We start from the raw sequence: 12,111 nt of genomic DNA, 5'->3' as shown, positions 1-12,111 counted from the left end.
GCAAAGTTTGACAGCAGTTATCAATGGTGAAATGAACGGATTTAAATAAAAATAGCTCTACATAATCTTTTTTCCTTTTTCTTTTTTTTTTTTTTTTTTTTTTTTAACACTGAGGCATTTGTCTTGTCAGCTTATTCAGTACAGTTCAAGCCATGGACAAATAGAGAGATTTTCTGTATTATTTTTGCAACAGAATTGGCATCTGTGCTGCCCCTATTGCTTGTTTTCAGTTTCTCCACAGCATGAGGGTTAATTATATTTTCTCACTTGGTACATGGGATTATTACACGTCCATGGGTTTTTACACAGTTTCACTACAATCCACGCAAGTGGGTCCCGTTTCCCACCAGACACAGGATTCACCTTGCTAAAGGGGAACAGTGCAAATCTGCTAAAAAGGGGGTAATATACTGGGCTTTGCTGAGTGTTCCTGTTCCATTTGTGGGACCATAATATCTGCCAAGAGAGCTGTAAATTATAAAAGCAGAAATCATGCCCTGTTTTTTTGGCTTTTGATTAAGTCAAGACATTTGGAAAAAAAAAACAAAACAAACCCCACAACATGTATTTAATTTCAGGTGTCCCCTCCTGTGCCTGGACACAGGCAGTGGGCAGGCTGCACGACCACCCCTCTTTCCAGCCGGGTTTCCAGCCAGGGGCTCAGGAGCAGCCTCTGCCCCCCGGGGCAGCGCCAGGCTTCTCCCTGGAGTTCGCAGTGGGGAATCCGGCCACTGGCTTCGGGAGGAGGGTTCCCACGCCGGGCATCCCCGCGTGGTTTCCCGTGGCCGTTTCCCACCACGGGCCCGATCTGCCTCCCTGCAGGAGGGTCCTCCCCTCTGGCGAGTGGCATCGCAGCAGCGCGGCCGTGGCCGCCTCCGTGCTGCGGGTCCCGCAGTGCCCAGGGAAAAGCTGAGCTGATGCTGGGGAGATGTCCCGCCGGAGACTGCTGGGCTGGGGGGGTCTGCCCTGCAGAAACGTCCAAAACTCTCACACAGCTCTTCTTCTCCTGCCCTTCTTCCCTCCCCCCCACCCCTTCCCCTGTGTGTTTCCAGGACATGGAGGCGTGAATCAGCTGGGGGGTGTTTTCGTGAACGGCCGCCCCCTCCCAGATGTTGTTCGCCAAAGGATCGTGGAGCTCGCCCACCAAGGGGTCCGGCCGTGTGACATCTCCCGGCAGCTCCGCGTCAGCCACGGCTGCGTCAGCAAAATACTTGGCAGGTAAAAGAGGGGGGGGGGACGGTAAATCCTGCCCTGTCCGTCAAGAGGAAAGTGTCACTGCCAGCCCCTCAACTGAGGGCTGCAAACAAACGGAGAGCGGTAGAGACCTCAGGAAATGAGTCCAGGGAGGAGAGGGGCTTCCTGGCCACGCGTGGTTTTACGTGCCTGTTGTGGGGAAAAGTGCCAGTATCGGCATGCCTGGTTTTGCCCCTTTCACTGTTTCTTGTTGGTAATTGTCACACAAGGCGTCCGACGCCGGTGGGGTGCGTTGGCTGAGTATGTGGCATCAACCACACACCTCCCTGCTCTGAACGAGCGGCGAAATCTGGGAGTCAACTTCAGTAAAATGGAAAAAAAAATGGAAGTTGTGCAAGTCACTCGCTTTGCTTTCTGAAGAAGAGTCTTTTGGCAATAATATAATGATATATGACGTATATACATTGACATTGCCACGCTCTCATTCACAAAGGGTATTTTGCATTCTGTCCCGCTCTTTTTCTACTCTTGTGCTGGATTACCTTCTTAATTAGAGAAGAGAATACCAGAAGTAACTATCAACTGTCTCAATTTTGGCTGTTTTGGGAACAGCCCTCTGTTCAGGCTGCAGCTGCTCGAACCTCCACGGCAGTAGGAAATTAAACTCTGGCTGCATGTAATTTCCTGATTTGGTTTTAAAATTTGACAGAGGGTCAGGTCAAAAATACCATCCTTGCTTCTTTGTATCTTGTGAAGAAATCTGAATATGAGTTGTGTAAATTATTGAGTTAAAAGGGTTTTGGGCTCTGGGTATTCTGAGGCAGCTGAGCAACTTCCATTAAGGAAAACATATTTTTTTTTGTTAGGATATATTTTTATTGATAATCTGGAAAAGCTAAAACCTGAACTAAATAAATTTTCATGGTTAACTTCATTATTTACAATTTTACTCTTACTATTTTTATTTTTATCATCTTTTCCTTTTCCAATTTTTAACCAATTTGTTTCCTGGACACTGCATGGCTGCAAAGACCGTTAAGGCAATTTTTTTTTGGTGGTATCTGGCTGGGGATGTGCTTGGCTTAGCAGCAGTTACGATCTCTCCACGGCCACTTAAGAGCTGAGACTCAGGCTGACTCAGGCAAAGCCACAGGCCCCTGGTTCCCTGGCTCTTGGCATGCTTTCCCCCCGCTGTCCCTCTTTCCCACCCTCTCCTTGGCTGGCGAACACCCCCTTCCCATCCCCGCACAGTGCCTGTGGGGAGCGGGGGGAGCCGGCTTCCAGCCTCCCTGATTTTTCTCTCACTCCTTCTTGTCAGGGAGATGCATCCCCTGCCAGCGACGCGCTTTCCTCCTGCTGTAGGTTTGAGGATGCCGATTCCTTTGCTGTTTGAGAGGGGAAAACTTTCCATGGGCTTTGTCTGAGCCCTGCCTGCCCGTCGCGGGCTGTTTCCCTCTGCTGGGGCTCCGCGGCCGCGGCCGGCATGGGCTCCGGCTCCCAGCGCGGTCCGGCTGGTGATGCTCCACGCTGCGGCCGAGTGGCCACCAATTCCCAGCAGGACCGATGCACCGATAAGGAATGGGCTGTTTATTTACCCCCTGGGCAATTGTCTGATGGTTTTACTTTAGGTAGTTGGAAAAGATTTCGCGTTAGGTGTATTTGCAGTATGGAGCTACGAGCGAGGCTCCGGAGCTTTGTCATTAAAGTTGTCAACAATAAATTGGAATTTCATAGCTCATTATTTTCATAACTAATAATTACAGTGGGTAAAATGTCACTGTAATTGGAGCTCTCTCTGTGTGTGCATTTTTGCATATGCACGTATGCATGTGAAAAACAGGGATCCTCCTGATGAATCCTTACATTTGGAGTTTCATGGTCGGAATTTTTCAGTCCTGGGTATGGCCTGAGAGAAAACACGCAGAGGCAGGGAACCAGGGGCTGCAGCGCTGCTGAAACCCTCGCCCCTGGCAGGGGTGTCCCCCGGGGGTGCCCACCCTTCGCCTGCACCCGCAACTCACGGGGAACAAAAGGCCTGGACCTGATGGGTGTAAAATGAAGCCGTTTTGCGGCCGTCCTGCCTTTAAAATGGAGATGGGAGCCTGGGGTGCCCGGGCTGCGCGGCCTCAGGCTGCCGTCTGTGCCCGGCTTCGCTCAGGGGCGACGAGGAGGCAGGTGACAGTGGCGTCGCCGGGTGAGAGCCGTCCCCGGTGGCCAGGAGAAGGGTCTGGGCCCCATCCTGCATCCTCCTGTCTTTCCATCGGTGCCTGCTGCCTCCGCGGGGCTCCGGGGGTGAGGGCGGGTGGGTGGGCAGCGGTCGGGGGGAGGTTCGTGAGTGGGGGTCTGGCTGTCCAGAGGGCACCAGGGCTTTGTCCCCTGCTGAGCTGGCCGTGGCTGTGGCATGGGAGCCGTTGCCATCACGGCTTTCCCACCGTGGTGAGTCGGCTGTGATGGGCACCGTCCTCCCGCTGCCGGCGACGCTTCCTGTCCTGCAGCCACCGTGTCACCGCGTGGCGAGGTGCTGCTGGGCAAAAACGCTCAGGAACACCCATAAAACCGCCATTTCGATGGGAGCCAAGGAAATTAGCACTTTTTGTTTGGTAGCATTGCCAGCATTGTCTGGCTCCCTCCGGCACCCTCCGCTCAGGAGAGGGGCCAGCAGCGAAGGCTTCAGGGCCAGGGGGTGTGAGGTTTTTGGTCCACGTTTGCCATCATTCCATCATGTCCTCAGGAGGAGCTGGATTTACCCCCCTGCCCTAATCAGCTGCCTTTAGGGACACCGAGGGGGGGTTAATCCATCCCCGACACTTGACGCTTTCCATTCCTAATAGTGCTTGAACGGCTCGTGGAGACTGGCAGATCCGAGTCCCACATCTGCATCCAGGGTACCTGGAAACATGTGCAGACAGTGAGGTGCCAGCTTCTTCAAAGGAATTTTAGGCCCTGTGCACAGAGCTCTCCCAGAAAGACTGAAAACGGGTGACCTGGCAGGAATTTGATGGGGAGGGTTGTGTGTTGCAGGGAGACAGACTTCAGCTGTGCAGCCTGTTTGTGTTCTGCTCATGCTGGAAAGATGGGGGAATTAATTATTTTTTTCTTTTTTTCTTCATATAATGGGTATGTCAAGTAGCTGCAGAGAAAATATATTAATAAGCAGTCTTTCGTTCTTGCTTGGGAGTCCATTCCCAGCTCCCTGCCAGAACTACAGGCGCTGGGAACGGCGTGGAGGTGTTTAAGCTGCCGGGAGCTGGGGGCTCGGCGGGCACCTGGTCCAAGCCTGGCTCGCGGAGCCGAGGTCCGCTCCCTGCATTTGGGGTGCTTGTGGCGGGTTGGAGCTGGGTTTTGTTTTTCTTCCGGTCACGAGAAAATTCTGAGGGTAGGGAGCAGTGGGTGGTTGGAGAGAGCAGAGACCCTGGCGTTCCCCGGCAGTGCGGCGCAGAGGAGCATCCTCTGGCCCTGCGTTTCCTGTCAAAGACGATGGATAAAAGATGGATCCTGCTCTCAGCAGTGCGTTCAGGGCTTCTTCGTTCAGGAAAAGGGGAGACTGTGATTTATGGGTGACAAAATCTGGCGGATTTCTGTGGGTTTGGGGATCCAGCCCCCTCGCCTTTCGGGTGGGTAGAGGTGCTGTGCCCTAGGACGGTGACGGAGACCAGCCCCCACACCAGCGGGAGCTCCCTCTGCCCCAACATCCTTGACTGAAACTACTGAAAACATAGTGCTAGAAAGAACACATTTTGAAAAATATTAACTATTAAAACCATAATGTGCATATTTTAAACCATAAAATGGGAAAAAGATATGCCAGCATATTTATTCCAGCAGTGCAAATAAAATAAAATAAAATAAAAAAAAAATACCTATCCTTCATTTCGCTATGAAATGATAACAAGCCATAGATATTAATGACAGAGAATTTCTGTAGAAACAGTAATTTACTACAAAAGAGTCCACCGCAAAAAGTGGTCTTCGGTGTGATTTGTTTCTATTATTGCCAGTACTGCTGATTAATAACACACATTTTCAGTTAATTTTGGATCCCGGCATGCCCTTTAATCTTGCATTGTTTCTTTTGTCTTGCTATTACAGAAAAACATATATTGTATCCCGAGGCCCAATTCCAATTACTATAAGTTAATCTATTGGATGATAAAGCACTACATGGGCAGAAAATGTGTATGTGAAAGTGAAGATGTATCTCAGGATTTGCTGGGGTTTGGTTACCTTGAAATTATGTTCTCTATAAATCTCGAAGCATGTTCTCTGTCTGTTCGCGATAACCAAAGCTTTGTTTTGGATGTTGTCCCAGGTATTACGAAACTGGGAGCATTAAGCCCGGAGTGATTGGAGGATCAAAACCAAAGGTCGCCACACCCAAAGTCGTCGAAAAAATTGCAGAGTACAAACGCCAAAATCCCACCATGTTTGCCTGGGAGATCAGGGATAGACTCCTCGCTGAGCGAGTGTGCGACAACGACACCGTGCCCAGCGTCAGTTCAATTAACAGGTAAAAACCTGCTGCTCCTGGGGAGGGAGGCTCCTCGGGAGCCCTGTCACTGCCTCCTCCTCTGGGGGTAGGACTGGCTGTTTTGGGCTGGATTTGGGGCTGGGGAGCAGCGGTGGGCTCACCTTGGCCCCCAGAGCATCCCAGATTCAGCGTTTCCTAGGGGCGGTCAGGTCCTGCTGCTGTCCTGCGCATCCTTTCCCCCGTCCTCGCTGGCCACCGTCCCACATGTTGGCTCTGGATGAGGCCTCAAGGGTTTGGGGGGACGTGTCTCCCCTGGATAGAAGCTCAGGTGGCCGTCAAGGGGGGCAACAGTCATCTGGGTAAAGGGGGGGCTGGGTGCCTGCAGGAGGGGTCCTGGGTCCAAAGTACCACTTCTGTCCTCGCGATGCCCGCTCGGTCTCACTGGTGGCCTAGAACCACCTTCAGCATCACCGGTGGAATTTGGCCGGTAGCTTTTGAGTGACATGGACCCACTTAAGTGGCCTTGAATTGCTTTTGTGAAAATGCAGGAGAAGCTCATCTGGAGCCTTAGTCCCCGCTTCGGGGAGTGTTGCCCCAGCCTTGCCAGGCTGGGCTGGGCTTGCAGCGGGGCCTGGGGCTCTGCGGACCCCCTGCCATCGCGCGTCACCCACCCGCTCCGAAGGACGTCTAATGCTGGCCTTGGAAAAACCCTGTGGAGCACTCTGCTATGTCCCCAGCCCTGCCAGACCGATAATAAGGGATTGGTACTTTTCCACCCACACCCTGGCGAGCAGAGCACTCTCCTTTCCGCTGAAGAGGCTGGTCCGTGCCAGGCATCGGCCACCCCACGTTGGTGAGATGGCTTTCCCTGGTGCGACCGCATGCAAATTCTCTGTATGCGGCTCGCTATAAAGTCCCATCTGTGTCCATGAACGTGAAATAAATTGATGCAATATTCTTTTTTTATTGGCTATCCCAACCTGATTTGCATTCATGGAGTTGCCGCTTGAGTAGCCGGAGTGGCTTCCCCGGCATGAGCGGAGAGAGGTGGCTCTCTCTTGCTGAACTGAACGTTGAGTCATATGTTTTGTGTATTTAAGAGCAAAAATGGGTCTGTTCATGCACGGCCTTTGCTGCTCCCCAGGAGCTCCGGCCTCGCTGGGGCTCTGGAGCAGCACCCAGTGACCCCATGGACATGGCATTTCCAGGTTTAAGGATTGGAGGAACAATACAGACTGAGGGAAAGCTGAGGGAAAATCCCACTCTGTCCCTGAGTAACTAAGGGCAAAGTCACCCCTGCATGTGGGAAGCATCGTGGCTGTGCACAGCCCTCTGTTTGTGTGGCAGGACTTCAGGCATCCTCCAAAATCCTACTGAAAAGGGCAGTCATAGCCTCAGGAAAATGAGAGACTTAAGTAGCTTCCAGTTGTGTTTTGAGGCAGTTTCCATGTTCTCCCTCTTGCTGTGCCCCTGCGTGTTTCCACACTGATAATGTCCCCACGGCCACTGCCGTTGCATCAGAAACCCCTTTCGTGATCCGCCACCAAGATTTTTTGGCTGGAAATATAATTTTTTCTCATCGTCTTGTGGCTGTGGCTACAATCTTTTCCTTTTCTTAAAGGTGTGAAATCCCTTTATAAAAATGCACACAATCTTTTCCAGTCAGTCTGCCCACCCAGGGAATTGTTTGTGCCCGCCTTGGGGCACATCCTGGAAACCCAGGCCACACTGTCATGGCAGGAAACCCAGAATTCACATCAAAATGCTTGGCTGCAATGTTAAATCCCCCCAGTCCCATGCAGCAGTCTGTGGGATTTGTCCTTATACTTAAAATTAGGTGTGTACACCAAGGCTGGGCTGGTGGGGGTGTTACCCGCCGGGGGTGCAGCCCCCGCTCTGAGGGGGTGACGGGTGCCCCGATGGATGCCCACATCGAGTGCTGTCCTGTGGCCGCGGACCCCAACCCATCGGAAACAGCTCCGTGTGGTTCCCGTCCCATGGAGGGGAGAGTGATGCCGAGTGGACGGGATTCACAGAGCCCCAGCGCTGCTCCTCATCCCGTCCCTGCTTCCTCCGGGGCCATTCCCTCCCCGGAGCCGTCACCGCTCCTGGGGGACACCGGGGACGTGGGGACACACTGTGCCCAGCACATCCTGGATGCCTAGGTGCCTTTTAGCAGAGGAATTTGAGCTCCTGCCCCCATATATGAGTGAATAATAACTATTATTATTAATTAATAGCATTAATTAATATTAATAATAGGCCACTCTTCCACAGCAGGAGCAACTCTGTGTGATTAGGGTTTAATTAATCATTGCGATTAGTTTTGCTCAAATAAGCCGAAAGCTGCCCAGCTGCTTTGGAGCACTCCGGTCCTCCATCCCTCCGGAGATGAAGACGTTTATGTGTCAGAAGGCCCCGGACACCCTTCCCTCCCCGCAATGGCACCATCTGCGGGGGGTTATTTCCACTCTCAGAGTCCCAGGTCTTTGCCCGCACGGTCCCCTCTGATGACCCCGCCGGGCTTGGATGCTCCGGCCACCGCAGAAGACGCCTGACCCCCAGCAGCTTCTCCAGACCTTGTCCCCACCAGCCTCCATCAGACTCTGCAGGGGACGGGGGCAGCAGCTTGTCCCCTTCTGGGATGGGGCCAGGCGTGGTGGCTCCCGTTCTGGCTCACGGGGTGACTCTCAGTGAGCGCCCCTGCAAACGCATCCCCATGCCAGCTCCGTCTCATGCCTGCCCTCCTCTCCCCTCTTCCAGAGAGAAGGGAGAAGGGTTTGTCGGGGAGGGGGGAGAGGAGGAGGAGCGGGTACCGCAGCTCTACGGCTGCGGACAGAGCTCCAGGCGGGGAGATGTGCAGAGCCTCCCCCAAGCCCCTTCCGACGCCGCTGTGGCTAGTGGCAGAGCTGAGTTGTCTCCGGAGGCGTCTCAGACCCCACCTTCCTTTTTTCTCACCGCGCGTCGGCTGGCGAGCACTCGGTAGATCATCTCCCCAGCTCTTCTCTTTAGCTGCCCTCTGTCCTACCACACAACACATGCCTTCTAATTTCTCTGCATCTCTGAATTTTTTCCTGATTGACATCGTTATAAACCAGAGCAGGGGCTGTCCCCAGCGGTGACAATGTAGTTATTCAGCTTTTAAGATAAGCATTTAATCCGACACATCTTTTTTGTTTTAATATTAATTTGGCTAAGCAGCTCCTTTTCCAAGGTATCCGAGTGCTTTAGCTGTGTGAGTGCTGTGCCCAGTGCGGCCTTGGAAATGTGTCCCAGCACCCAGGGGTGCGGATCACAGCCTGGTGGGACTCCTGGGCTCAGAGGTGTCCCCCGAGGAGGGGGTGCTGGCCCAATGGCTGCCCAAATCACAATAAGTGTCTCTTTCCCGGGTGGTGGGGACTTGGTCCTTAACGGGACCAAAGCACTGAACTCTGCAGCGCACCCGAGGAGCATGTCGGAGTCGATCACCCGAACGTCCCCAATGGCAGGGTCTGGGGGCAAAGACACGGTCCTGGGCCCATCCGTCAAACTTCAGATTAACTTTCAGTGTATGATGAGGGGGTAACAGGCAGAAAAGCGTTTTTCTATTGATGTAGGTGTCCCAAACTGAAAAAAATAGCGTCTGATGCCCCCTGCCCTCTCCTGCTTAATGCTAAGTGGTCATTTCTTTTCCACTGCACACAGGATCATACGGACGAAGGTGCAGCAACCACCCAATCAGCAGGTCCCAGCCTCCAGTCACAGCATAGGTAAGGAAAACTTTTTTTTTTAATATATAAAAAAAAAATAGCATAATGGATTACAAATATTCTAAAGAACTTTTAATCATTCTTATGGACAGATAATTCTGCATAAAACACTTCAGCACACGTGCTAATGCGCCTTCTTTGTCATTCTCCAAGGGCTGAACATAGTAAATGAATTTTATAAATACTGCTAAAAGGTTTTGAATTTTACTGATTATTATGATAAATAGCTTTCACCATGAGACAGAAAATTGAAATCTAAACCAAAAAACCCCCACTAATGGGGGTCTATAGAATGTCAGATAATTAAAGTAATAAATCAAGAAAGGGATACTTATTCATAACATTTTCTGCATCATTAGTCAGTAAGTAGTTTTGAATGTGTTTTTTTCATCTATCAGCCGTCCCTTCCATAATTCTTTGTGCACTTGCAGTCTTGAGTGAAGAGGTAGCAAAACTTTCTGAAACTTTAATTCTGCAGCAAACCAGCGATGCTGCGCCCCGAGGCCAGCCATGTCCCTGGCAGGGGCTGGAGCTGTGTCCCCAGCCCTCCTGGGGGTGACGGTGTCTCTTGGGTGTCCCGCTCTGCCGCACCACAGGGATGGAGGGGCTTGGGCAGGACTCAGGGCTCATTTCTTTTTGTCCTTGGTCAGAGAAAGCTGCCGGAGCGCGTGTGAGCCCTTGCTCCCTTGGCAGAAGGGAGGCGGGATGGGGCCCTGGTTCCTCCCTGCCTTTCACACTGTCACCTGTGAAATGGGTACATGCTTGCTGGCCCCATTGGCCAGGGTGGGCTGGCCCCGCAAGACAGGGAGTGTGGGCACACCATGGGCTTCTCAAAGACATCATGCCACAGCCCCGTGTCCTGAGCTTTTTTCTCCGGGAAATGCCAAAACAGTCTCAGAGGAGGAAAAATGTCCCTCAAGTTGCTATGGTGGCTTAAGGGCCGTCTCTCCTTGTGGAAAACAAGAGGAGAGAAATCTTGTTTCTGAGGGGTTGGGGCTGATAGAGCCAGCAGGGATTCCCAACGCCCATTTTCTCCCTGTGGGCTGTCTCTGGGGGTCTTCAGTGTGGTCCCGCAGAGGATCCCCCTGGTGCTCGGGTGTGCGCGGTGCTCTCTGGGCCACAGGGGCATGCCAGCCTATGAGCAGGTGGAGGTGACAGTGGTGCTGCCTCCTCTGCCTCCTTGCACAGCATCACGCAGTGTCTGCAGCCCCCCAGCATCTCCAGGCTGTGATGAATGACCCCCTCTTGGCAGGGCACATCCCACACCCTTTCCTAAGGGCTCGGTTAAAGCAAAGAGGATTGAATTCATATTTTGGGGAGCCTCGGGGCCTTTCAGCCATGTGACCCACAGCTGGCTGTCCCTGGGCAATCCAGCTACCTGGGCTGGTGGCCTGGGCCAGCGGATGCAAGTGGCAAACCAAGCACAGCGAGTGGTGGAGGTTGCCCCGCTCCCATGTGGTCCCTGCCCCAGGACCTTGCTGGGGACCCCGTCTGTGGATGGAGACCCTTCTCCTTGCACGACTGAGTTCCTCACTGGCTCCATCCACCTTGCTGGTGACATGGGCTGGTGTGTCACCCGATGGTGTCTGCTGGCCCGAGCGATGCTCCTTTCCACCTTGCCCCGCTCAGGACGGGATGATGGAGGGAGAGCATCCTCCACCCTGCAGCATCCAGCCCCTTGTGATGGGGGCAAGGGGTAGCCATGGAGACTGGTGGCTTTTGGGATGGGCTGGTGCTGGTGCTGTCCTGCCCACTGACCACCTGTCCTTGCCTTGCAGCCTCCACGGGGTCCGTGACCCAGGTGTCCTCTGTCAGCACTGACTCTGCCGGCTCCTCCTACTCCATTAGCGGGATCCTGGGCATCGCCTCCCCTGGCACCGAGAGCAACAAGCGCAAGCGGGATGAAGGTAGTGGGAGCTGTGGGGTGGGATGGGGCCGGAGGGATGGGACAGGGATGGGACAGATGCCGTGTGCCTGTGCTGTGGTGGAGCTGTGTTTGCCCCCCATCACCGTCTGCCATGGGGGGGGTTGGGTCCCATTTCAGCAGGTCTTTGCCAAGGTCACAGCCAGGCTGGGGACCTCTGGTGTGACCTGGTGATGGAGGCAGGACCTCTTTGAGGAGCAGGGGCTTGTCTGGGTGTTTCTGAAAGCACTGGGGCTGTGCCACAGTTTTTAACCAGACCCTTCTCCTGACCAGGGAACATTTCCCTTCCACCAGCAGAAAGGGGAAGAGTCACTGTTATGCTGATTCTGTGACTACCTGAAATGAAAAGATGTCAGGAGGGTGTCCCTAACACAAAGAGACAGAAAATTAATGGCAGAGCTGTCTGCCATGCTGCATCTTTGCAGGTCCCCCCAGTGCCGGGGGCTTTTGCTGACGCGGGAGGATTGGAAATGAGCACGTTCTGGTTGGGGTTGGGCATTGCCATCACTCCTCAGATCTGATGCTGGGTGTATGGTCCTGGGCATTCTGCATGCTGGGCATCTTCCTAATGAAAACACTGCTTTGGAGGGAAGGATGCTGAGGAGAGAGGGGAAGGGAAGAGGAGAAATTCTGAGCTGGTGTTTTATGGAAGTGCCTTTGATCTGGAGGTTCCCTCTCGTTCAGTAAGAACTTAAGAGAGGAGCCGAGGCCAGGACTCTGGGAGGGGACCCAGAGCTGAGGGGTGATGCTGAGGTCCTGGCTGCAGGGGACACCTG

The 12,111-nt window shown here is 53.2% G+C and overlaps 1 protein-coding gene across 7 annotated transcripts in view; it reads left to right on the top strand.

The window, feature by feature from the left end:
* PAX5 (paired box 5) overlaps positions 1 to 12,111 on the top strand; it is a 135,546-nt gene that overhangs the window by 4,740 nt on the left and 118,695 nt on the right. For 5 of the 7 annotated variants that reach the window (XM_074165792.1, XM_074165789.1, XM_074165788.1 and 2 more), the window contains exons 2-5: positions 1,053 to 1,218; positions 5,504 to 5,701; positions 9,347 to 9,411; positions 11,190 to 11,318. In XM_074165792.1, coding sequence (XP_074021893.1) covers positions 1,053 to 1,218; positions 5,504 to 5,701; positions 9,347 to 9,411; positions 11,190 to 11,318 — 558 coding nt within the window. The remainder of the gene's footprint in view (positions 1 to 1,052; positions 1,219 to 5,503; positions 5,702 to 9,346; positions 9,412 to 11,189; positions 11,319 to 12,111) is intronic. The other 2 variants (XM_074165795.1, XM_074165794.1) reach the window with 2 other exon arrangements.

This window comes from Numenius arquata, chromosome Z (genome assembly GCF_964106895.1).
Source record: "Numenius arquata chromosome Z, bNumArq3.hap1.1, whole genome shotgun sequence".
NCBI classification, from domain to species: domain Eukaryota; kingdom Metazoa; phylum Chordata; class Aves; order Charadriiformes; family Scolopacidae; genus Numenius; species Numenius arquata.
This window is presented reverse-complemented; position numbering and strand designations above follow the sequence as displayed.